Below are 27381 nucleotides of genomic sequence, written 5' to 3'. Positions count from 1 at the left end.
AGGGCCTGAGAGATGCTGCCAGAGGCTGCCTGACCCAGGTCATTGTACCACCTTCCGTTCTTGGTAATTAAAACATTATTAGCCCAGTATGGTAGTACATACCTATCATCATAGTGCTAAGGATGCTGAGGCAGGAGGATTGAGAGTCGAAGGCCAGAATGGAATACAAAATGGCTATGCGCGTGCACACACGCACACGTGCACTACAGGTACAATGAAAAGGAAAGCTGTTTTGTCTTTTCCCTTTCAGAAAGCATAAGTTTGAGGACCTATTCTGTCATCCATCCTGGAGAGAGTATCTAGCACCTCAATGTGAACAACAACAAAAATGCTTGTTTAAAAGAGGGATGGGTTGCCAAGCAGTGGTGGTGCACCCAGCGCTCCAGAGGCTGAGGCAGGTTCAAGGCCACCCTGAACTTCATACTGACTTCCAGAACAGCTAGAGAAATCCTGTCTCGAAAACAACCAAAAAAAAAAATCAAAACAGAGGGATGGGTTTACGGGTTCTGCACCCATGCCTTCACCTTGAGAGACAAAGAGTCCAAACACAGGGTAGCTTTGGCCTGAGATGCCTATAATCCATCTTCCTTGACCCCAACCAACATCAACTGGTCCTGCTCCTCGCCTCTCTCGTAATGTTTCCTGGATCCCGCTAGGGGGCAGCAGAGAGCGCGCTCTGAACGACCGAAAACAATGACTTACCCGGGTAGGAATTTCCGTTTCCGGCAAAACTAGACACTTCCGTTTCCGGCCACTTGGCATGTGAGTCGCTGACGAGAGGATGGACAGTCTGGTGGCTCAGTGCTCCGCGCGTTTGCTGCAGCAGGTTTGTCCCTGGGCGTGGCGGAGGCCTCTGGAGCGGAAGGCTCTGGAGCGGGCAGCGGCGGGGCAAGGTACACAGTGGCTTCCACTGGCGGCTGCGGCGTCGACCCCAGTCCCGGACCTCGGGGCTTGCGAAGCCATGCTGCCCTGCCGGCTGGGTCGTGCGACGGTCACTCAGAGAAGAGAGGGTGTCGCAGGGCCTAACGTGGACAGTGAGGCTGTTGGGACAAGCAGGTGTGCTCTGGGACCCAGCCAGAAACTTCCCAAAGAGCCACCGGTGTTGGTCTGGGACAATGTCACAATTTTTAAAAAACGAAAGTAGAACCAGCCTCTTTTCTTTTTCGGGCCTAGACGCGAGTGTTAGGAACTCCCTGTTACAGAAACTGCTTTGTGCAAATCAACTCCGAGGTACAAGTTAAATGGACAAGCTCTTTACTACCCCGAGTCCAGCTTACAGTAGCAGACACTGGAGATATGGAGAAAATAGATATGAGAAGTTTACTTTGACCCAGAAAAGGCAGAGACAGATACTTGAGCGATTTTGAATATGACAAAAGATGCAAGTGTCTTGACTCCTTTTGTCTCAGGGCTCTAACCTAGAGCCACAAGCACCACTGAGGGCTATAAATCCCCAACGTACTGATTTTTGTTGGTTTGTTTTGTTGTTTTAGTTTTTTTTTGTCCAAGTCACTTAGGAATACAGATAGTAAAGCCAGAATCTTGTACTCTGACTAAATCAGGATGCATTGAGCTGAAGAGGAAACTTCTGTGTTTGAGAAAGGGTTTTGTGATGTATATATCCTACCCTCGTCCCAGACTTTCAACTCTCCGTTGTGTACTGCTACGCACACTATAGGGTTACATTCTCTGCGCTGCAGTTCTTCATTCCCAGCACACACATGTGGACTCAGTTCCAATTACTGACGTCAGTAAAATCATTGCTCCGAAAGAAGAGTCCACTCTCATTTTTCTGCCCCACATATTGTGGAGAGCTGAAATGAGGAAGTAAGTCTGTGGTCTGGTCTGCCCTTACCTGGAAAGCATTTGATTGACCTGGACTGGAAAAAGGGTCTTTTCCTTACAGGAAAAGGAGATTAAATCTCTGACTGCCGAGATCGACCGGCTGAAGAACTGTAGTCACTTGGAAGCTTCTCCAAGTTTGGAAGAGTTACGAGAAGAAAATTTAAAATTGAAGTATAGACTGAATATTCTTCGAAGGGTGAGTACTCTGGGTGTCTTCAAATAAGTTGTTAGCATTATTATTATTATTATTATTATTATTTGGTTACTGAAGATTCTAAAAGTATGCGCTACAAAAACTGAAAAGAGGAGTTATCTAGAAATCTGTTCCTGCCTAAGGCAAGTTAGGACTCATCAGTTTTAGAAAGAAAAAAAAAAAAGCTTACCTTCAGCTTCTTGGCCTGCCTTTCAGGTTTGCTGATGACACAGCCCAGTGTGTTACCTCATTAATTGTTCTCCAGTGTGTGTATTACCTTCCGGATTGCACAGGCGCTACTCCACGTACTCATCTCAGGCATCTGTCCAGTCCTTTGAAGTTCTTTATTATCCATTTGGAATCAGCTGTGCCCAGCTAGCTTTGTCAAGTGCTTATGTGCTGCTAAAGGCAGTAAGGGAAATACACAAGGAAATATTACTGTACTGAGAAGTTTTTCTGTGTACAGGAGGCAAAGGCAGGCTGATCTTTTAGTTCCAGGCCAGCCTGGTCTACAGAGTGAGTCGAAGGACAACCAGGGCTGCACAGAGAAACTCTGTCTTAAAAAACAGAGGGAGAGGGTGTGAACAGACACAACCTCACACACATCACAGGAATAAAGTGTTTCTATTTAGCCCTGACCTTTCTGGAGCTATCTTAAGTAGACCATGTCTCAAACACACATAGATCCACCTGCCTCTTCCTCCAGAGCCTGGCCATGTAGTATGTTTACTTATGTGGTCATGGAAAGCTTTGTACCCTGGTAACAATCATACATAATTCCTATCATGATAGTGCAGTTGTTAAAGGATCCTAGAAATTTTTGGAAATCTGCATCTTAGTTTTCTCCAAAGCTGTTGTTTTTACTAATTTCCATAATGTAAGGTTTTACAAAATGCACACATCAGTAAAGGTGATTGTACCAACATGTGTACTCTTTTGGTTTTATTTGAGTCAAGGTCTTGCCGTGGTTTGTGCTGTATATAGCCTGTCACACTCAGACTTGTGGCAGTCCTCTTGTCTCGGTCTTCCAAGAAATAGAATTTAATTACTACAGCTCGGCCAGCTAGGTGTAGTATTAACTCCCTTCCACGGGTCTAGGAATCATGGGAGAAAGAAAGACATGCACATATAAATCAGGTAAAGAGAAATTTCCAAGAGTTTGACATGCTGGCTCACCTCTGTGATCCTAGCACCTGAAAGGCAAAGCAGGAGGATTGCTGTGAGTCCAAGACCAGCTGGGGCTCCAGAGCAAGAGCTTGCCTCAAAACCAAAAAAAGGCTTTCAAGAAAGCTCATCGTAGAGTGCCTGGCCTGTGTAAGGCCTTGGATTCAGTCCCCAGCACCAGATAAAACTGCTTGTGGCCGGGGTATGGTAGTACACGCCTGTGATTCCATCACTTTCTTTTAGAGGCAAGAGGATCAGGGAGGGAGGGAGGGAGGGAAAAAAAGTGTTGTGAAATTGATTATGTTCAAATGTTAACTTGGATGAAGTCAAGTACAGTGGATTCTGTGTGTTTACGTATGAGTTTAAAAGACAGCAATATCTTACACATTTAAAAAAAGTTAAAAGCTTATTACTGATTTTTAAGACTTAAGATTTTACATAACTAACAGTTTCTATTGGAAGCATGAGTAAGTTTGGATAAACTAAAAACTTAAGATTGATCAGGCAAGGGAGTCAACGCCTGTATCCCAGCTCTCTGGAAGGTGGAGGCAGGAGGATCGGGAGTTCTAGACCAGCTTCAGCAACGTGAGACTTAAACAAGCCAAAACAAGCAAACAAACAAAAAACCCACTTAAATCAGCTCTTTTTGTTTAGTTCCTGAGTCAATATTTTTAATTATCTGGTATGAAATTTTTCAACCAAAGTACAAGCTTTTACAAGGTTGTTTTACCACTGTGTCTGTTAGCAGTCTTTTTGTAAACATGTATGGAATTACACTATTGCCAGCATATGCTCCCGGAAAGAGCCTGACTTGCATTGAGCCTTCTGGAAGACTGAACTTTGACTAGAACTTTCTGACTAAAACTTTGTGGAGTCTTGCAGGTCCAGAGTCCAGTTACAGTTTATCTCAGGCTATCATGAGCCCCTCCCTACACACACTCACTTAATAGCCACTTCAGTATCAGACCTAACATTTTACCAGGCCCTTTGATGAGTTTAAGAATATAATTTTGCTGGGCACAGTGGTACACACTTTTAATTCCAGCATTTGGGAGTCAGAGACAGGCAATTCTTTGAGTCCAAAGAAGGACAGCCTGATCTACACAGAGAACCGTATCTGGAAAAAACAAAACAAAGACTATAACTTGGTAGACTGAGAGGCAGGAAGATTGTTGTAAATTTGAGGCTAGCCTGGGGTACAAAGTGACCCTGTCTCAGTCAATAGTGTGTGTGGAATTTTTTTCATTTTGTGGCAGAGAATTCCGAGGAAGGTGGGACTTGACCTCTGCATTCCTGTACACCAGGTTTGTGATTGGTCAGTCACTAATTTACATGAAAGTAATGATAGCAGTCACCTCCGTTTTGTTGCGTAGATGAAAGTCAAAAGAGCCTGCACACAGAACACTTGGTACAGAACTTGACACTGCGTTAGTACTACTTAACTACCGTTACCACTACTGTTTTACCCTGCGGGTCTGTCAGAAGGCTTGTTGCCTTTTTGATACAGGTTATTGCTATGTAACCCAAGCTGACTCTTCCTCCTGTCTCAGCCTAACTCCTAGGGTTTTAGGTGTGAGCCTCTGGGCCTGGCTTTGATGTTTTTGTTTAAACTAGTGATTCGTTGGACTAGGGGTAGCTCCCTGGAAAAGTGCCACTTTGTGGTAGGCTTGAGGCTCTAGGTTCACATCTTAGTACATAGGAAGTGTTTTCATTATGCTCCATGAACAGCGGCTGCTTTCTCACTGCTGTCAAGAGGTTGAGTCCAGGACCTCCACTCAGCCTGTGCTCTACCAACAGGTCACCTCCCTTTCTTTATCTTTTATTGAGATGAGGTCTCACTGCATTGGCCTAGTTGGCCTGGATCAGGCTGACCTCTTTCTAGTCTTTTATTTTTTTTTTTTAATAACAATGTTTTGATAACATCTTAGATGCCAGGTGCGTGCGCTGGCTTGTACTGTGAATGAAGCACTTGTCCACATTCAGGAGTCTGATGGTGGAGACACAGTTTAGTGAAGATGTAATGAGTGATAATAAGAGTAACTGTATTCTATCTTAAATGAACGTGCTCCACTTAAAAGCTGTTACATTAACAAGTAGGACTGGACCGGGGTTATTGCTAACGAGGCAAAACCTGTCCTTCTGGTACATCGCTGTCTCTGGGTTCCCCTCCTGGGTTCCTCTCCTCTCCTGCCCTGGAGAGGTTGGTTCTGGACAAAACTGGTTGTTTTGTCCACAGAATTCTCACTGAGTGCTTGGTGTGAAACAGTGTAGGACTCACTTCTTTTTCAGATCTCTGCGTGGCCCAGACTGTCCTGGACCTCACTACATAGACAAGGCTGACCTGTCTGCATCCCTGGTGCTGAGCCTCACTTCTGTTTTCTATTGTCACCACTTTTTACTATTTCTGATCTGATAAGGCAAATGCCGAATTGATGGCCTCCATGCGTCCCGGGAATGTCTTAGAATCATGTTCCTGTCTCAGCATTCCCATCCCGGCTCTAATCTGCATGTTTGGGGGAAATGTGTGATGTCATACTACTTCGCTAAGACACTGCTGTTCTTTTCCTGCAGAGTCTTCAGGCAGAAAGGAGAAAACCAACTAAAAATATGATTAACATCAACAGCCGCCTGCAGGAGGTCTTTGGCCGTGCCATCAAGGCTGCATATCCAGACTTGGAGAACCCTCCCCTGGTCGTAACACCAAGTCAGCAGCCCAAGTTTGGAGACTATCAATGTAATAGTGCCATGGGTATTTCTCAGGTGATGTGTCATTTCTTATGACTGGCCCTTGATTCTCTTACATTCATCATCACTCCTACGAACATAAATAACAGCAAGTTCTTGAACCTTTAGGAAAGGGGAGCCTTCCACATGGAGCTTGGGTGTACTCAGTGAGAGCAGTATTTGTTTTGTTTTGGTACTTCTTACTGTGTTCTGGATTGTGCTTAATGACATTTGGAAAGTGAAATTAAAAGTTAACAAGACATGGTGACAGATGTCTGTGATCTCAGCACTCCGGAGGCTGGGGCAGGAGAATTGCCACAAGTAAATAGCAACCTGGGTTACACTGATGACCCTGTCTTTCTTTTCTTTTTCTTTTTCTTGTTCTTTTTCTTTTTTTAAAGGAGCAACTTGCTAACAATCACCACCATCAATTATTTGTTGCAGCTTGAATGTCTCTGAAGCAGACCTTATAGTCTCTTTTCTTCCTCTCCCACTCCCACACCCTTTTCGGTTTTGGTTGTTTGATGCAGGGTTTCTCTGTGCAGTCCTGGCTATCCTGGAACTCACACTGTAGAGCAGGCTGGCCTCGAACTCAGAGATCCTCCTGCCTCTGCCTCCCGAGTGCTGGGATTAAAGCGTGTGCCACCACTGTCCCAGTTCCTTTTTCCTTCTTTGTTTTGGTTTCTTGAGACACTGTGGCTGTGTCACCAGGCACCCTGCCTCAGCCCCTGAGTAATGGGATTGCTGGCGTGCAGCGCTCTAGTGACTGGATTTCATTTGCATTAAGCTGAGGAGTTTGTATTTGCAGAGAGCTCCACTATCTGACTACACATAGCCTGTGTCTGTTTCCTTTCTGTAGTGATTGAGAAAGGTTTGCCTTTGAGCAGACTTTTTTCTTTAATGGTCTTGTGAGTTTTCTTTTGAGCTGTTTATGAGTAATAGACAGTTTTATGACCTAGAATTAAGAATGTGAGTGTGCTGGCTTTGGCTTTGTAGCTATAGGCTTTGTTCTGTCCTTTAAGAGGTGGCTGGGGAGGTGAGGATTTATAGACTGTGGTTTTGCCATCTTCTCATTCCTCTTGGCACCAATTATCCATTCGCAGGTAGGTGGGGTTTTGCTTCTTCTTGAGAGTGTTACAAACCACAGCTCATGGTTTGTCAGTGACACATTCTCTGGGAACTCCCTACCTGGTGCTAATAAATTGTTTCACATTGTGTTACAGATGCTCAAAGCAAAGGAACAGAAAGTTAGTCCTAGAGAAATTGCAGAAAACATTACCAAGCACCTGCCAAACAATGAATATATTGACAGAGTTGAAATTGCGGGTCCTGGTATGATATGCTGTCTTTCTTAATAACTGTATTGATAAGTGCTTTTTGAGGTTTAAAATGGGTTCAAACGTAAATGCTGTGTCTGAGGGTGTAGCTCAGTGGTCAAGTGCTTTCCTAACGTGTATAATGAAATCTTTGCCCTTTATCCTAGCATGGCCAGTAAATTAATTTTTTTTTTTAAAGTTGCCACATAGTGGCACATGCCTGTGATCCTGTCTACTCAGGAGGCAGCGTGGTATGTACAGGCCAGCCCAAGCATTCAGTGGGCTTCTGTCTCGAAATGAAATTTGAAATGGGAGTGTAACTCGTTGGTAGAGGGGAGGCCTCAGATTCAAGATAAGACCGCCTCCCATCCCACCCCAAGAAACTCCTGTGTAGTGAACCAAGTAGTTAAGAATAACCTGGGTTGTGAGCTAGGAGCTGATATTTGGCAGCCTGACTTTGGATGGGGTGCTTTGCCTCCTACTGATTCAGGTTTTTATCAGAAAAGGGCTGAGCCTACAACAGAGGGTCCTTCATTTGTAAAAGTGGATGGGCTGGAGTAAGCAGCCGGGTTCAGGGTGGGTTTGAAATAGAGGCTAAGGCAGGTGTTTTCAGAAGGACTTGAGTAATGGTCTTGATTCCTATTAGACTCCTGAAGAGTTTTGCCACAGCTATATCACATTTTCTAGTACTAGCATAAGGGAAATGGAGAAAATCCTTCATCCAAGTGGGAGACTGATCATTTTTACTCCCTCCCCTCTTTTAGGTTTCATTAATGTGCACTTGAGAAAGGACTTTGTGTCAGAACAGTTAAGCAATCTCCTAGTGAATGGAGTTCAACTACCTGTGCTTGGAGAGCATGAAAAGGTATCTGTACAGTCTGTACTAGCACTAAAGTATTTTACACCTGCAAATGCTGTCCTTGGGGGTAGTCTTCACTACGTATTGAGATCAGGAGTATAACTGGAAAGCAGATTTCTGGAGTGCTTTATAATTATATAATCTTACCCCATAGGCATTTAAGGCTCATAACTGATACTTATGCAGATATTGCTGAATAGTATACTTGAATAATAATTTGTATAAGTTAATTTGATTCTTTATTAGTTAATATACTATTAGAGCCACAAGAAAATCTAGTATACATGAATTATAACCTAGACTAATACTTAAGTCTGACATTATTAAGTATTAGCATGGTAAAATATATATGCCCTCTTTTAAAAGTCTTTTTTCTCTTTTAGGTTATAGTTGACTTTTCCTCTCCCAACATAGCTAAAGAGATGCATGTTGGACACCTCAGGTCAACCATCATAGGAGAAAGTATGAGCCGCCTCTTTGAATTTGCAGGATACAATGTGCTAAGGTGCGTTCTCTTTCATTTGTTTGGAAATTTCGATAAAAAATGATATATCCGATTTTCAAAGTGTCTTTAACACTGAACTCAAAAGCTCAGTTCTGTTTTGTAGTCACCCAGTAAGCTTTAAAAAAATATATCCTGGGGCCTGGGAAGATGGCTGCAGGGTTAAAGCACCCACTATTGTTGCTGAAGACCCAAGCTCAGTTCCTAATACCCAGATCATAGGACTCACAGCTGCCTGGAATTCCTGCTCCCGAGGCTCCACTGTTTCTGGCCTGCACAGATTCTGTGTGCATGTGCACAAACCCACAATTATATACATGTATGTATAAATAAGATGGATCTTATAAAGATATACCCTGGTCTCCATCTGAACTCCTTTATATCCTTTTTGTAAACTTCCAGTGGAACCAGGGATACATCTTTATTCATTCCACAAAATTTTTTTTAAGATGTATTATTTAAAACAAATAACAACAAAACCAGTGCATAGTGGCAAAGGCCTTTAAACGAGTACTAGAGAGCTTGAGGCTAACTAGGCCACATAGTGAATTCTAGGACACCCAGAGCTGCATCATGAGTTCTTGTCTTAAGATAATAGAAAACAACAAAAAAGATTTATGTATTTAGTTTTATGTTTACATTCCTACATGAGTTTATATGCATGTAGTATCCATAGAGGCTAGAAGAGGGCATTGGATCTCTCTGTAACTGTATAGTTAAAGGCAGTTGTGAACTGCCATTCTGGGAAGTGAACCCAGCTGTGGGTGTCCTTAGCTGCTGAGCCATCCAACCTGCCTCCACAGAAAGAACTTACTGTCTAGTAGTCAGAAAGGCCTAGCAAGAAATGGACATGTTGGACTTTATAGGCCTGGTATAAACTTGGGACTCTGTTGTAACTAGTGGAGCAGTGTGATCCAAAAGATTGCTCTGGTGGTAGTGAAGAAGCTAGGTACGTGAAGAAAACATGGTGATAAGCAAACAGTCCTCAGAGAAGGGCTCTGGGTAGCATTAGCTAAAGAGGGAAAGACGTTACACGTTGGCATTTTGGAGCCATTTATCTTGATAAGCAAGCTATCCTCAGAGAAGGTTTGCTAAAAGCAGAGAGGGAAGAATGTTACACATTGGCATTTTGGAGCCATTTATCTTAAGTCCCCTACAATGGTTGATTAAAAGTTACATTTTTTCCTTCCTTTTACTACATGTACTTCTTTATTGGGGAATTATTTTCTTATTTATTGGGGAATAATGCTTATAGAGATCCTTCCAGGGGTGGAACTCAGGTCTTTAGGCTTGGTGGCAGTGACTCTTAGCCATGATGTTCTTGGTTAGCTGTATTACACACGATTTATGGAGCCCATTGATTAGAAATTTATTTATTCAGTAAGTCTTAAGTTCTCACCATATTCAGCCTGTTACTGGTTACCCAGAATTGAATGGATATAAGAGCCCAGGGCTTCACCTTGCCAGGTAGCAATCCAGTTGAGGAAACAGCTACATCAACAACTTTTACTAAGGTTGGCACTTCAATGTTAGTAACTTCTAATGGAATATACTTTTAATCTTTACTTCTTTTCTTTTTTTTTTTTTCTTTTTTCTTTTTTTTTTTTTTTTTTTTGTTTTGTTTTGTTTTGTTTTGTTTTGTTTTGTTTTGTTTTTCGAGACAGGGTTTCTCTGTATAGTTCTGGCTGTCCTGGAACTCACTCTGTAGACCAGGCTGGCCTCGAACTCAGAAATCCGCCTGCCTCTGCCTCCCAAGTGCTGGGATTAAAGGCATGCGCCACCACCGCCCGGCCATTACGATTGTTTTAATTCCTGTTCTCTGATTGGCATTAGGTTAAACCATGTAGGAGACTGGGGGACCCAGTTTGGCATGCTCATCGCTCACCTGCAAGACAAGTTTCCGGATTATCTGACAGTTTCGCCTCCTATTGGGGATCTTCAGGCCTTTTATAAGGTTTGGCACCACTGTATTACTGTATCTCTGCCGCCCATTTCCCAGAGGAAATACTGAATTTACTGTGTACTAAAATTTTTAATTTAACAAACTGGGCTGGAGAGATGGATCATTGGTTTAAAGCACATATTGCTCTTACAGAGGACCTGCAGTCTATTCCCAGTACCCATAGCAGGTGGCTCAGAATTGCTTCTAACTTTGACTGTAGGGATCTGATGCCCTCTTCTGGCCTCCAAGGGCGTTGTACTCAGGCACACAACCCACACACGGGAACATACCTAATTTAAAATAAAATCTTTAAAAGAAAAGACAAATGCTTACCAAATTTTATCTAACAAATACAGACGTTTCCACATACAATAGATATATTAGAAATGTTGTACTGTATGACTGAAAATAAAAGTGATTCACAGTTCACTTGCTTGAAAACCTGAATTCTAACCAGGCAGCAGGTACACATCTTTAATCCCAGCACTCGGGAGGCAGAGGCAGGTGGATCTCTTAGTTCCAGGCTAGCTTGATTTACAAAGCAAGTTCCCGGACAGCTCGGGCAACAGAAACCCTGTCTGGAAAAAAAAAAAAAAAAACAAAAGAATGGGGGGAAAAGACTGAATTCTTTTTGTGTTCCTTTTTGTGTGCTTGAAAACAGCTACCCTGTGGTCCGTTGCTTTGGGTGTGGACATAGAAATAGTCATTCTCCACTGCTTTGCATGTCTTTGCTTTGCTTACATTAAAACTTGAGTTCTAGCATATTACCTGCTGTACATTGTAGTGTAAGTACAGTTTGGTTTCTCCCTGTAACCCGGGCTGACTTGGAACTCATTGTCCCCCAGACTGGCCTTAAACTCATGGCATTTTTCTCAGGGCCACCACACCTGTCTAAAAACAAGTGGGGAGTGGGTTGGTGTTTTGGTTTTTAAGATTGACATTTTGATGTTTATTTACTGCGTGTGTATGGTAGGGTTTAGGCATATGTATAGAGGTCCAAGCACACCCACATGGGGCCTGGGGGTTGGACTCTGCCTCAGCAGCAGCCACCTTGACCCACTGTGCCATCTTGTCAGAGCAGTTTTTGAAATACAGACCTATGCCAGGGTGTGGAGGCAAATGCCTCTGACCCAACATTGGGGGGAGTGGGGGCAGAAGCATCAAGAGTTAAAAGTCAACCTCCGCTGGAGGGATGAGTCTGAATCCAGCCCTGCCTTAAAGGACAAACATGAATGAACAATCAAGTTAATTCACCAGTGATTTTTCAGTTTTCTTTGACTCTTTGATCCCTATACAACTATTAATCATTCATTAACCTATTAGTTCTGCATTGTGCACTTTTAACATCTTATTGTTTTGTTGCATGGCTACATTCTTTTCATTATTTATTTATTTATTTTGGTTTTCAGGACTGGGTTGGATGGTTACTTTTTTTTTTTAATTTATTTATTTTTATTGTATGTGCATTGGTGTTTGAGGAGGTCAGATTCCCTGGAACTGGAGTTGCAGACAGTTGTGAGCCACTGTGTGGTTGCTGGGAATTGAACTCAAGACCTCTGGAAGAGCAGTCAGTACTCTTCTCCACTGAGCCGTCTCTCCAGCCCTGGATGGCTACTTTTAATGTGGTTCTGCTGAATTGATATCAAAGTTTTTATTCAGCTGCTATAAATTTTCTGTGGCTCTTTTCCAGAAAACACCATTGTACATACAGAAGTGTGTTTTCAAAGTTGTTTTTCTAATGACAAATAAACAAAGAGTTAGATTACTGGATTAAAAAGCAAGAAAATTGGATTTAAAAGCAAACATTTGCTTTTTAATCCAGTGTTTTCTAGAAAATTTTTGAAAATTAGCAAAATAACTATAGAATTAAAAAATAATTGTGTTAGAATCGACTTTGGATATAATTAAATATTTGCTAATGTAAGTGTGATTTTAGAGTACATTGCTAAAATGTACTGGTTTGGTAATGAGGTCAGTTTTCCAGTATTTCTTAAAGTTTGTTCGTTTTGTATGCCCAGAGTGGGGGTAGAGCACACGTGTCCTGGTACCCAAGAAAGCAGAAAGATAGCTGTTCTTCAAAGATATATTTGCAAAGAAAAGCCAGGAAGCATACCCTGAAGTGAGAAAGCATGTGCCACCAAAATAAAAAACTGAAGGGTTTTGTGGTTTGATTTTGATTTGGGGACAGTATATAGACCAGGCTGACCTGTAAGCATTCTGACTTCACCAGAGTGTTAGAGTTACAAGCAGGAGCCACCATGCTCAGCTAAGTTGTGTATTTTTAGGGAAAAATCATTTTAAGCCAGGTGGTGGTGGTGCATGCTTTATCCACCGTAGCCAGGAAGCAGAGGCGGGTGGATCACTGGAGTGTGAAGCCAGCCTTGTGTACACAGTGATTTCCAGGACAGGCAGGGCTACACAAAGAAACACTGTCTTGAAAAACCAGAAAAGAAAGCATTTTGTTTAATTAGTTAATTAATTGTATTGTTTTTCATGTTGATCTGCACCTCCTCCTCCCCCCCTCCCCCACTCTCCTGTCCTCTAAGGCTTGGTTCCAAACCAGTGCTTCTTGCATGATAGGCTACCCTTTTAACGGTGAGCTATACCTCAGTTCACTTTAACAATTGAGGGGTGTGGCTTTTTTTTGGGAGATTTTGGTGTTCTTCATGGTTCTGGTTTTATTTGTTGAAATGGCGTTCTGATCTACTTAACTGCTATGTAGCTGAGGGTGACTTGAGCTCAAGATTCTTCTCTTTCTACTTCATCTGTTAAGATTATAAGCAAGAATATCATACTAGCTTGTGTGTACATGGAGGCTTGAGTTAACCTGGTATCTTCCTGGATCACTATTTATTGAGGTAGGGTCTCTTGCTGACCCCAGAGCTCACCAGTTTTAGCTAGTATAGCTAGCCAGCTTCCCCAGAGAATTACAGATTATAGAAAACTGTCCAGCTTCACTTGGGTTCTGGAGACCAAACTGGGTCTCACTCTTGAAGGAAAGGCACTGTATCCACTGAGCTCTCTCCAGGTCAACCCTGTCCCATTCTGGAACGATAACAGGGATATGTTTTCCTATTGGTTGGGTTGGGTTTGGTTTTTGTTTTGGAGACAGGGTGTCACTGTGTTCCTAACTGGTCTGGAACTCACTGTGTAGACAGATTGATCTCGAATTCAAAGAGATCCACCTCCTTGGTGCTGGGATTAAAAGTGTATACCAGCACACCCACCTATACTGTTTGGTTTATTTGCTTGCTTTTCTTTTTGGGAACTTGAACAGTGTTCTTGGCTTTGGTGTAGAATACTTGTGGTATTCTCAGTCGTCTGTTTTTTGTGGTATGATACATACAGCAATGAATAAATTCTTTATCTAGAACTACAGAATTAGATCTCTCTCTCTCTCTCTCTCTCTTTTGTTTTTTGTTTTGCTTTGTTTTGTTTTTGTTTTTCGAGACAGAGTTTCTCTGTGTAGTCCGGGCTGTCCTGGAACTCACTTAGTAGACCAGGCTGGCTTCGAACTCAGAAACCCGTCTGCCTCCGCCTCTGAAGCAGAATTAGATCTTATAATTTTTTAAAAACAGGAATCTAAGAAGAGGTTTGATGCTGAGGAGGAGTTTAAGAAGCGAGCCTATCAGTGTGTAGTTTTGCTGCAGAGTAAAAACCCAGATATCATGAAAGCCTGGAATCTCATCTGTGACGTCTCCCGGGAAGGTGAGTTTCTAGGCGCCATTCATCTAGATTGAGGGTTTTGTGTTTTTTTTTAATAAAGATTTATTTATATTATATATTTGAGTACACTGTTTTTGATTTCACACACACCAGAAAGGGTCATCAAGTCCCATTACAGATGGTTGTGAGCCACAATGTGGGTGCTGGGAATTGAACTCAGGACCTCTGGAAGAGCAGTCAGTGCTCTTAACCGCTGAGCCATCTCTCCAGCCCTAGTTTGAGTTTTTATTCAGGATCGATCCTGGGTCTTTGTAATTGGGATGTTTGTGTGTTTGTTTCTTTTGCCTGTTTCTTCAAACTTCTCATATAATTTTCTAAATTAATAGTGTAAATGCAGGCATGTGTATGCCACACACAGCCCACATGGAGCTCAGAGGGCAAGAGAACCTTTGCAGAGTCTGGTTTTTTAAGTTATACGTGTGTTGGTGCACGCTAATGTTGTTGGCTGTAGTGACCAGAGGAGGCTGTTGGAGCCCTTGGAATTGGAGCTTTAGTCTTTGCGAACCTACTGGCATGGGCACAGGGGACTAAGCTTAGGTCTGGTTAGTGCATGCTTTTAATTGTTGAGCCCTCTCTCCAGCCCACACACCCATGTTTTTACATGGGTTCTAAGGATCAAAATCAAATCTTCCGTGGAATTCACTGTTAATTTCACCAGCCCCATTTTTGTTTTGTTTTTGAGACAAGGGCTGTGTGTACCAGGCTGGCTTTGAATGCACAGTGCCTCTGCCTCTCATATGTGGAGATTGCAGGCATTTACCACCGTGTTTGGTTTGACAAATTAAATTAAAGGTCATTTTGAAAGGTAAATGAATGAAAATGGCCAGAGGTATTTTACAAAAGAGATTATTGATGATTGGTTTGCAGCCTAGGTTTTAAGGTATTAAAGTGTTGCAGTTTATACTCCATCGGTGGTTAGTGAGAAACAAGTCAGGGCTACCAAACTAAGAAAATGCAATAAAGGGGGTTTTTTTTGTTTGTTTTTTTCCCTTTTTTTTAATTAGTAACTTTTTTTTTAAACAATAAAGGTTTTATCATCAACTAGGAAAGGCTTTGTCTCCTTTTCCTCCTTTTTCTGCCCCACCCCCAGTACAGGGTCTCTTTGCATAGCTCTGGCTGTCCTGGAACTTATTATGTAGACCAGACTGGCCTTGAACTCAGAGATCATATTTCTGTATTGTTCATACTCAGTGAACAATTCTTTTTTCCATTTCAGATAACAAGCTTTCTAAATGTTGTGTCACCCCCACCCCCGAGTTTGCTTAAATGTTTATTCATTTACTGTATTTGGTGGTATTTTCTAGAGTTTAGTAAAATCTATGATGCATTGGACATCACTTTAGTAGAAAGAGGAGAATCCTTCTATCAAGATAGGATGAAGGATATTGTAAAGGAATTTGAAGATAAAGGTAGGTATTACCCTTTTTAAACTTTTGTTAATATTACTGAAACTAATAAATTGGCAAAAGAGATAATTGAATTTATAATCATTGTAAAGACCATAAACTCATCATACAGCTTCAACAGTTATAGGTATGAAATATAGAATGTACTTTATTTCCATATACTTTTACATAATCTCAACTACCACTGTCTTGCTTTGTAGCCCTGGCTGGTTTTGAATTAAGTATGTAGACCCAGCTGATAAACACCCCCACCCCCAGTATTGACCGAACCTTATTTTCCTTCCAGAAGAAAGTTATGCTTCTACCCAGAAAGCAAAGCACAATGTTCGTATTTTGCCTGCTGGCTAGATGCTTGCATTGGAGTGTTGTATCAGAGTTTAGCTAGGTGAGTGTGAGTGCAGAGCCTTGCCCTCCTATTTGACTTGTGCTCTGAAGTCAGTCTTGACCGTAGCCATTTCCCAAGACTTATATAGATCATATGGGAATAATATTTCCTCAGCTCTTTAATAATTGTCTTAAAATACTCAGCAGGCTGGGGAGAAGGCCCTGCGGGTTAGAGGTTCTTGCAAGTAGGCCTGGTGAGCTGAGTTCAGTCCCTGGGACCCACATGGTAGAAAGAGAACATCAGCCCCCAAAAGGTGTCCTGACCTCCACATTCACAGTGTAGTGCATAGACTGCCCGCATTCTCTCACACACTAAAAGTGTAAGCTCAATGTTAAAAAGCAAAACATTCAGAGTGATCAAGTATGTATGCCGTCATAGAACAGCATAGGGTTCTCAGAGTGAACAAGTATGTATGCCGTCATAGAACAGCGCAGGGTTCTGGCCCCAGGAGAGCTCTTCTCTCTTTATTAATAAAAGTTTATTTGTTTTGGTTTTGTTGTTTCTTTGTTGCTAGGGTTTGTACAAGTGGATGATGGCAGAAAAATTGTATTTGTGCCTGGTTGTTCTGTACCATTAACAATAGTGAAATCAGATGGGGGCTATACCTATGACACATCTGACCTGGCTGCCATCAAACAGAGACTATTTGAAGAAAAAGCAAATAAGATTATTTATGTGGTGGACAATGGGCAAGTAAGTATGTAGATTTGTCTAGAGTCTGATTGCAGATACTGACAGATACATAGAAACCGTGCCTTACGGAAATACAAAAGCCATGTGACTTTTGTTGTGAGATAAGGTGTCATGTAGCCCATTTGACCTCAAACTTGAAATCCCACCTTTCTAGATGAAAAGTAAGATTTAATAGAACTATCTACCCTTAGTCATTTTTGTTTAGTTTTGCTCTGGTGAGCATCCTGTGTTTTGCATGTGATAGGCAAGTGTGCTGGCACTGAGGTATCCGCAGTCTCATATGGACATAAGTGTAGGCTGCCTCAGCACTGGCTACGTAGCTGAATATGACCACTCTGGTTCTGGGGCCCTGAGATCACAGGCATGTATCAGTGTGCCTTTTTTTGGTTTTTTGAGACAGGGTTTTTCAGTGTAGCCCTGGCTGTCCTGAAACTCACTCTGTAGACCAGGCTGGCCTCGAACTCAGAAATCTGCCTGCCTCTGCTTCCCAAGTGCTGGGATTAAAGGCGTGTGCCACCACCACCGGCTATGCCTGGCCTCTTTTAAGACCTGAGTGTAAAAACTGTTAGCGTGTTCTTGCTTTTTGGTGGTCACATCTGGGGAACAGAGCTTTAATAATAATGCTTGCCTAAGAAGATTGTCATGTGGTCACAGACCCTGATTTTTTTTTTTTTTTATTAGAAACCTAACAGTACCATTCTGTTTCTACTCTTTGTAGGCTACACACTTCCAGACAATATTTTCTGCTGCTCAAATGATTGGTTGGTATGACCCTAAAGTCACTCGAGTGGTCCACGTTGGATTTGGTGTGGTCCTCGGAGAAGATAAGTAAGTGGGCATGCTCAGTATTCCTGCAGTAGAACTGGGAAAGGGACAGGTCTCTCCCACACTGGCAGCAAACTCAGCTAGTCCACTTTCCCTGAGGTTTAGCTCTCCCATAAGGACAGTGTGTGGTGACAGCAGTTAGATTACAGAGAGGTTTGCACTTCCTCCCATCCAGGCTGTGCTTGGGTCTCACCAGGATGTTTGGTGGTGTAGTCCACATGTGCGTCTTGAGATCCCACTTGATTTAGGATTCACTGCTTTCATTTTTGATTCAAAATATAAAGGTTATCAAACCTACAGTTAATGGTGTCTGCTTTGTAGCTTTCTGTTTTTCAAGCATTTCCCTCCTTTTTCGAAATACAAAAGTAAATATAGTAAGATGTTTCTATTCAGTATTCATCATAATGGCTAGCTTTCTTTCTGCCAGGCAGTATTTATTATGTTAGTCTATTAACAAATCTGCTGGCCTGCCAGGCATAGAAGCAAGTGCGGTAGGTTTGGTTTTTAGTAACTTTTCTAAAAGACCAAAACATTTAAACGGCATCTTGTATTCCAGGAAAGAGAGCTAGTCAGATTTTTAATTTGTATGTTCCTGGGCAGTGCCTGTGAAATCCCAAGTAGGGTATCAGGCAGTTGTGTGTTGTCACACGTAAATGCTGGGAACTGAACCCGAGTCCTCTGGAGGAGCAGTCAGTGTTCTTCGGTGCTGAACCATCTCTCCAACACTGTAGGTGCATAAAAAAATTTCACCACTAACGTGTAGTTAAGGATAGAGTTCAGGTAAGTGTCAGGTCAGGATGCTTTGCTGAGAGACATCGGAAAGCAGTTTCCTGGTAGCCAGTTTGATTTTGAGCCTGTTGCCTTGATCTTGATAATTCCGGGCAGCTTTCTGTAGATCTCACAAACCCTCATTTTTAAGGATTTTTAAATCGAAAAGTCTAAATCAGAATTTCTTATGAGTCTTTAAACTTCTTTTAGGAAGAAATTTAAAACACGTTCAGGTGAGAGTGTACGTCTGATGGACCTGCTGGAAGAAGGGCTCAGACGGTCCATGGACAAGCTGAAGGAAAAGGAGAGAGACAAGGTAGGACAGGACTATTGCACATAGGCCCGAGTTCTATTTGGGGGCCATGGCATGTAGATTGGCTCACTTTGATTAGCTGTATTCCTGGGTATTACAAAGTGCTATTTTCCCTTTGTTAATGTGTCTTTGTGGTTCTGCTATTTAATTTTAACACATATAAGCACATAGAAATTGTATTTTATGGGAGGACGAAGCTTTGAGGCTTTTGTTGTAAGATAGAATCTCACATAACCCAAGAAGGTCTCAAACTTCCTGTATAGCCAAGATTTACCTTCAGCTCCTGATGTTTCTGCCCCTGCCTCCCAAATGCCGGGATTATGGTGTGCCTAGCTCCTACACAGTGGTTTTTATTTTTATGCCATGTATAAATTGTTTCAGTTAAACGTCCTACACTGTTGTTAGTTTATGGTAAAAACATTCAAGAGCCTTCTTCTATCTCAGAACTTTTCACTTTCACTAAAATAATGTCCTGCACTCAGTTTTCAGACCCTCTCTCCACTACACTATGCCCCCTGCTCTCACAGACTGTTTTGAGTAAGTAACATGAACGTGTTGAGATTTTGTAGCTGGGTCTCCCTTTATAGCCCAGATTGATCTTGAGCTCAGTGTTCAGCCTGTTTCCCAAGTGCTGGCTTTACAGGTGCATGCTACTGCAACTACAGTGAACTTATCGATTCTTACAATCAGTAAGCATGCAGTGTCTTTCGATTTCCTTTATTGGTGTGTCACAGTTTTGTGGCAGGCAAGCTTAGCTTGCTATGAAGATCTTTTGTATTTTTGTTAACTCATTATATATCTGAGGCTAACCTTGAACTAATCTTCCACTTTATAGGTATTCTAAATGTTTCTACAGTTGTCATGTAATTTGGTGTTTTCTTGGTTTCGGACAATTAGGTTCTTGCTTATAGGTGAGGGCTAAGAGACAGGAATTTGCTGAGGGTTAGTCCCCTATAGAATGTGAATTCTGTTTGTGGTTCTGCACAAGAAGCTGTAGTGAGTTCCATGCCTTTGGATATTCTGTGAGCTAGCAGTGTCCAAATTCATAGCTTCACCAAACAGGAGGGTCTGTGACACAGCTGATCATGTTATTACCAGAATCACATTAACTTAATTTATATTTTGCATCCTACACCTGCATTGAAATTAAGAAAATATTAAAAGTACATTGTGGGTGTCACCAGAAGTTACTCCCCAGATGCATGAGTCTGACATCTTACTGTTTTCCTGTAAATTTGTGTTGTGCACAAGTTGGCCTGAGACAGGTGGCCCCTTTAGATTTTCACTGATTGAATTTAGGATATGGTACAGGCAGATAATTTAAACAGTAAGCAAAGCCAGATGTGGTGTGTATACCAGTAGTCTCAATGCTCAAGAAATGGAAGTATTAGAATCACTGGATACAGGTTCAAAACCCATCTGGGCAATGGTGAGACCCTTCTCCACACATAGAACACTTCAGGGTTCTGCTTGGTCAGGGAGGGTGCGATAGGGTCTCACGATAAGGTGGTCAGGCATGACCCATCGTGCACAGCTGTAGTTTTTCTAAAGCCAATTTGTCAAGTGAATTGTAAGTATAACAGAAAAGGGACAGTGACAGTTACATAGACATTTCTTGCAGATGGAAAGCCAGACCTGTAGCTAGTGTCACTGTAAAGCTGACACTCTTGAAGCCAGACATATATAGTCTGTCTTGTGAGGCAGGAGCTTACTCTGTAGCTCAAGCTGCCTGTGAACTCGGACTGATCCTCCTTCCCAGCCAGTATGAGTGTAGAGTTTACTCAGTATGTAAACAATGGTATTGCCGCCAGGCTTTAATCCCAGCACTCAGGAGGCAGAGATGAACTCAGAATAATCTCTGAGTTCGAAGACAGCCTCATCTACAGATCGAGTTCCAGAACAGCCAAGAATACACAGAGAAACCTGACGGGGTGGTTGGGGGAATGAATGGTATTACCATTATAGCAAAGTGTCTGTATAGCATAGGCTTGTGATCCCAGCACTTGCTGAGGAGACTGAAAAAAGAAGAGCACAGATTTTAGGCCAGCCTGAGATTACATGTAGCAAGACCATATCTAAACAAACAAACAAGGCATACGCATGTGCCGCCACTCCCAGTTTATACAGGCTGAAACCCAGGGCCTGTGCTTTCTAGGCAAGCATGCTACCCACTTTGCTGCACTCGCACAGGCTTCTAACCTGAGAAGGACATACCGAGTTGCTATTAACTATAGTGAGTTTAAAGAAGCTCCAAGGTCTACAAATTTACTTCATTGGTTGAGAAATTATCAGAAACATATCTTCAAGACAAATTTTGGTGAGTTCAACAATGAACAAGGAAATTCAGTTACTTTTACTGGGTCTTAAGATCAGACTTAAAAGACAAAATGTTACGTAAAGGATATGGAGTACAAGACTCTGGCCAAGCTAAGCCTCTAACCCCAGCATTTGAGGGAAGGGGCCGTTGGATCTCAGTTCCAGGCCATCCCGTCCCAAGCAAAGTTTTGGCTTTACATTGTCAATGCTTCTCATAGCCATCGTGTCAACTTGATTAGGTGCTTATCAACCAGATGAAAGAGCCACCTTTCCCCAGCTCCAGGAACCCAGCTGGAAAATGTGAAAGTCATGCAGAGTTCGTACAGAACGTTTATTCCAAAGACACTTGCCATAAAATACTTGGTCATAATATGACCATTGAGAATATTCATCTACTAGGTAGAGTTAGAAGTAAGATTTTAGTTTGCTTTCTGAACCTTTCAAAACAGTAGAGGTCTGTGTTGGTAGGCACTTGGCCCAAGGTTAAGAGGCGTGACTCCTTTTCCTTTGGGAAGAAGGGCCATTTGGAGAACCCAGACTCCAGCTTGAGGTTACACAGCAGACAACTACATGCTGAAGATTCTGAGTGAATACTGTATTACAGAGGAAGGTAAACAGCTAGAACTCTAGCAGGGAATGGGTAACTGTAAAGAAAAGGTTTTTTCAGAAGCTTAGCAATTAAATATGTAACAGGAAAACCTTTCCTCAGGATACACATGGCAACCTACACCTATAATTCTAACATTAAGGAGTCTGAGGCAGGAGGATCACTGTGTCTCAAAAACAGAAAACATTTTTAGAATTAAAAAAATGAGTATTTAAAGAAAAGGTCATTGCTCTAAGCAGAAATAGATTCACATTTTATGTCAATGTGTTAATGTTTGAGGTTTTACCAGCATTTCAACTAGTGCTTTCCTGATTATAGATTTTTTTTTTTTTTTTTTTTTTTTTTTGGTTTTTTGAGACAGGGTTTTTCTGTATAGCCCTGGCTGTCCTGGAACTCACTCTGTGGACCAGGGTGGCCTCGAACTCAGAAATCTGCCTGCCTCTGCCTCCCAAGTGCTGGGATTAAAGGCGTGGGGGACACCACTGCCCTGTGATCATAGATTTCTTAACACCAGTCATGGTAACACATTGCCTGCGAGTGTGGGAGGCAGAAGCAGGAGGATTGCAGAAATTCAAGACCAGCCTGGTTCTGAGTTCCAGCCAATCAGGCTACATAGCAAGACTAAGTGTCAGAACTGGGAGTGGGTTCTTTCTGTGCCTTACCCAGGGTGTTCTATCCCTTACAGCTTGCTCGGGCTTTTAGTTTACCATTTCTTTCATCGTGTTATCAAACTATCCCATCTACTTAAGAATAATTTCTTTCTACCACATGAAATCTTTTCTCACACAAGCCCCTCCCCACCTGGTTTTTATTCCTTCCTTAGAAACACTGTTTAAAGAGTACTCTTGGGATGTGGCTCTGTCAGTAGCTTGCTTGTCTAGCATGAGTGAAGCCCTGGCTGGGTGTGATTCCCCAATACTACAAGGCACATACCTGCAGTCCCAGCATTTAGCCGCTGGAGGCAGGAGGATCAGGAGTTCGAGGTCACATGACTCTTTGAGGTGAGCCTGAGTTCCCTGAGACCCTGTCTGATAAACAGTATGTACTGTACAGATTGTTTCTGTTAGAGTGTATGTTACAGTTCTGTATGCTGCCCTGGTTTAGAATGGATGTTAGTTTTCGGTGTTGTTTTGTGCCTTACTTACTATGCTGGCCAAGCTGGCCTTACATTTGTGAAGCTTCCTTAGCCTTTAAATGACTTGTTTAAACAATTATCAAATTTGCATATCACCTTATTTATTTTTTTAGGTATTATATGCCGATTGGTTATGAATAGGTATCATTTAAAGTTACTTTCTTGTGAAATAAAATTACATTGCATCACTTAATGGACAAACATAACATTCCACAGTCATCATCTGCATAGTAGGTAAAATGTGTAATTCCATGATCTTAAATATCTAACAGAGATAAATGTAAACCTGCCTGGCCAGGGACCCCAGGCAGCCTGTTATTTTATCAGTTAACTTAAAACCAACATAACATTAACATGAACTACAAAAACATTTGCACTAATTACTGTAATAGTTTCAGAGTGTGTACATGCTTATTTATCTATAAGCCAGTTTAAATAGAGTTCCTTAGAGGATCTTAACCATAGACCCAACATGTCGCTTGTATCATCATGTGTTGAGAGGGCTACAGCTTTAAAATCTCAATTGTTGGGTATGGCAGTCCCTGTACTAGCTAGGTTAGAAAATGCCTCTCTTGTCAACCAGCTCCCAGTAGTAGGGTTGGACCAGAGTGCTGCTGTCTCCAGCCCCCACTCCTGATAACAGAACTCCAAGTGACTGAATTTAGTAACAAAATTACTTGCTAGTTTCATTTGACTAGTTGATGTGAGTAGGAAACATTTTAATTCTAAAATTCTGTATCTGTTGAGCAAGCTCAGAAATGTGTAGGTGGAGTTCTATGAATTATCTTCAATCCTCGTTTCTGGGGGTTGAACCAGTGAATTAGGACCATGAGCAAGTTAGCAGTGGCCACACCACTGAGGAAAGTGCCTCCCTCCCCAGCAACTGTTAGTCACCTACAGCTCCTGGGACTTGAGGGGCCTCATAAGACTTTCCACCACTTTTGAGCCTCACAAGGAGTGGTATGTGGGTCATGAGTATTAGTCAGTCTCTGAGACTTTAAAAAGAAGTTTTTCTGACCAGTGCTATCAACACTAAATGTATGGGCATAAACCAATATTTAGAAGGTAACATGATAGGCACAACATGTTCGTTTAGCAAAACAGTGGCCATACCCACTGCTTTAAGACCTGTGGCCTTGCCCCGGGAACACAGAATCAAACATAAATTCCCTTTTGTGGAACGAGCCTCCTCAAGTCAAACAGTCATGCTGCTGTTGCACCAGTGAGCACTTCTTACCTGCCAAGGTCAGTAGTGAGCTTGCAGGTGACAGTGAGGAAGATGTAGTGACAGCTCAACCCTCTAGCTACCTCAGTCTGCAAAGGAAGCTCCCGGGTGAGTTCTGGCTTGATTTCTGTAGAGTTGCTCCATTTTTATTCTTCCAACTTTGATGGCCTGCTTATCCAACCTTTAAGTAAGTGTCTCAATGGAAGAGTACATCTGCTACAAGCCAGGGTATGATAGTCAGTCGGAAATACTTTGGAGTTTTCGTACTTTTAGACAGGGCCTCTGTAGCCACAGCTGGTCTGGGACATGCTGCAGTCCTCCCGCCTCAGCCTCCCATGTATTAATTAATGAACAGTTCCTGTCTTCCACCTCTGAAATAGCATAGAGTAGGTATCAGTCAGTGTTGTGCTTCATCGTTCCTAGATCTAAATTGGAAAGTAAGCTGACACTCGATATAAATTGTCCTCAACATGCAGAGCTAATGAGTTCAGTTCCACTATCTCCGTCGTCTGGTGGCCCTGTCACTCCTTGCTCTCAGTACTAATTGATAGTGGCTTCTTAATTGCTGTGGACTCCATCTCCTACTTGTGAGACAAGCTAAGTGTTTGTTTTTCCAAAGGTCTTAACTGAAGAGGAATTGAAAGCAGCTCAGACGTCCGTTGCATATGGCTGCATCAAATACGCTGACCTTTCTCATAACCGCCTCAATGACTACATCTTCTCCTTTGACAAGATGCTGGATGACAGAGGGAACACAGCCGCTTACCTCCTATACGCCTTCACCAGAATCAGGTGATTGCTCAGACGCTTATGTGTGGAATCAAGGGATAATGGTTCTAAAATAGTGTTTATTGATTTGGTTTTTGAGCCAGGGTCTTGATAACATATATGCATGTATGTGTGTGTGTCCCAGGCTAGCTTCTGACTTGTGATCCTCTGCCTCCCAAGTGCTGGGGATGCAGGTCGGCTCTAGCACACTGAGCTGAGAATCTGTATTAATTGCTGGTCTTTTGCAGTCAGTCATACTACATTGTGTGCTTTTGTGTGGAAAGAGCATGTGCCTGACTGGAGGGGACTTACCTGGTGTTTCAGGTCTATTGCGCGCCTGGCCAATATTGATGAGGAGATGCTGCAGAGAGCTGCTCGGGAAACCAAGATCATTTTGGACCATGAGAAGGAGTGGAAACTGGGACGGTGCATTTTACGGTTCCCCGAGATCCTACAGAAGATCTTAGACGACCTATTTCTCCACACTCTCTGTGATTACATTTATGAGCTGGCAACCACTTTCACGGAGTTCTACGATAGCTGCTACTGTGTGGAGAAAGATCGACAGACTGGTGAGAGTCTCCTCCACTGTCCGGCTTGGGGAGAGGTGCCACCAGAACACTTGTATAGAAACTAAGGACGTTCATAGCAAGCTGTAGCATATGTGACAGACAGTTTGAGATGGGGCATCAAAGCAGCAGCAGTTGTGCCCATTCTCCTGTTCTTCACCTTTGGGCAGTTCCTTAGGAAATGAATGAGAAGGGCACTCGAATAGGATGCTTGTAGTACAGTGTGTCTGGGTGTTGTTGCTGTCGAAACACCCACTGTCATTGATGTCTTTCTGTTAACAGAAACAGTCCGTGGGGTGAGTGTCCATCACCAACCAACGTGGTATATAGTCTCTTAACGTATGGCCTTAGGAAAGCACTGCAAGTTTAATGGAGAAGTGTAGCCATAAATGTTCTGTCTTTGTAGTTGAAGGTGATCTTAGAGCCCCCCCAAAATGCCTATGGGTTGCTTTTACAGTTATTTAATGACTTTCAAACTGAGAAGTGAGTTAATGTCTTTTTTTCTTTGCAGGGAAAGTATTGAAAGTGAACATGTGGCGAATGCTCTTGTGTGAAGCGGTAGCTGCTGTCATGGCCAAGGGCTTCGATATACTGGGAATAAAACCTGTCCAAAGGATGTAATCCTTAGACTGGGGACTGTTTTTAAACAATCATGTAGACTCAAAAGTAGTAAAAGAATTTTCACAACTATGCCAAATGTGTTTCTTTGTCTCTAACAGAATAGATTCTAAAAAAAGAAAATGACTTGCATAGCAGATGGAGGTATCAGAGTTGGAGAGCGTGGTTTGGCAGGGATCCCAGTTTACTGAGCTGTAAGAAGGTCATGGTCCTCTCCACACCCACTCTGTGGTTGAAACTTACCTAGTCTTAAGGTTACAGAGCTGAGGCTCCACAGAGCTCAGTACATTGTTCCAGATTGTTCTGAACCCAACACTGAAAACTATGCATGGCTCACTGTCAGATTTCATTTTAGTAGAGGCTGACATTGGCTGCACAACCAAGGTTAGGGGGACAAGAAAATAGTTGACCAGGTTACCTCCAGTCTAAGAAAGAGCAACCATTCCTGGGTTTGGCATATCTTCTGCAGAATACCTGGATTTCTCTTTGCAAAGCAAGCAGAGACCACCAGTGGCACTGAGGAAGGCGGTTCAGAGCTGTCATCGCCATGGATAGTATTGGTAGCCAGCATCAGCAGACTTACCCCATTCTGTCCATAATAGCCACTTCAACAACTGTGGGGCAGTGTGCCGACTGCACAGACACTGGCCCTCAGGAGCAAGTCTCAGCTCTACGTTCGGTGGCCTGCAGCGGAAACCAGAAGGGTGCAGGAGTGCAGGCCTAGCCAGTAGTCACTTTACGTGCAGTCTAGTCTCTCTTTCCCAACCATAACCGTGTTCAGCTGCTAAATAATGGCCTGGCACAGTTTTGGAAATACAAAGTTAATTCTCATGGTTTTCCTTAAGCAGTAAAATTCCAGCCAGCCTGGTTTTAATACACTAGTTCTGGAGACAGCAATACCAGTTTGCCTTCAGAAAACCCTTAACCGCTTTTAGTTTAAATAAAAAGGTCGTTTTTAAAGGTTTTTTTTTTTTTTACCTTGTGTTCATTTGACCATTGAGGGGGTTATTTTCTAGATAATAGAAAAAGAAGTCTTTGAATTAGCCCATACAGTGGTCATGAATCCTAATGAAATTATCTTTGGATGCTAAGCTTATAGGACATTGTATTAGGACAGTGTACTTAGGGCACTTCACATAGGCCAGACTCACTCCTACCCCACCCCTTTCTGCAACCTTTTATCCAACTGCATATGCTCACTTCCTCCTGTCCTCTGGTGATTGTCATAACAAATACCTCTTAGTAGTTTCTGCTGGTGATAAGACACTGGGTTCAAGGCAACTTGTAAAAGAATGGATTTAATTGAGCTTATGGTTCCAGAAGGTTAGCATCTAGGATGGCGGAGTAAAGACAGCTCACATCTTTTTTTTGTTTTTCTCAAGACAGTTTCTCTGTGTAGACTCAGCTGTCCTGGAACTCACTCTGTAGACCATACTGGCCTTGAACTCACAGAGATCCTCTTGCCTCTGCCTCTCCAGTGCT

General features: G+C 42.4%; 1 protein-coding gene across 2 annotated transcripts; it reads left to right on the top strand.

The window, feature by feature from the left end:
• The first annotated feature begins 746 nt into the window (after nt 1-746).
• Rars (arginyl-tRNA synthetase) lies at nt 747-25971 on the top strand. Of its 2 annotated transcripts, none has more exons than XM_028756525.1 (15): nt 747-826; nt 1907-2041; nt 5774-5962; nt 7150-7258; nt 8007-8107; nt 8485-8606; nt 10437-10557; nt 14124-14253; nt 15576-15680; nt 16577-16755; nt 17474-17583; nt 18559-18664; nt 24564-24736; nt 25037-25284; nt 25793-25971. In XM_028756525.1, exons 1-15 carry the CDS (start codon nt 782-784, stop codon nt 25900-25902), a joined length of 1983 nt encoding a protein of 660 aa, XP_028612358.1. In that variant the 5' UTR covers nt 747-781; the 3' UTR covers nt 25903-25971. The 2 variants fall into 2 exon arrangements, with proteins under 2 accessions (XP_028612358.1, XP_028612359.1); XM_028756526.1 differs by lacking the exon at nt 747-826 and adding an exon at nt 1635-1827.
• The last annotated feature ends 1410 nt before the right edge of the window (nt 25972-27381 follow it).

This window comes from Grammomys surdaster, unplaced genomic scaffold (genome assembly GCF_004785775.1).
Source record: "Grammomys surdaster isolate TR1022 unplaced genomic scaffold, NIH_TR_1.0 126121, whole genome shotgun sequence".
NCBI classification, from domain to species: Eukaryota; Metazoa; Chordata; class Mammalia; order Rodentia; family Muridae; genus Grammomys; species Grammomys surdaster.
The sequence above is the reverse complement of the archived record's forward strand: the minus strand, read 5'-3'. Positions and strand labels throughout refer to the sequence as shown.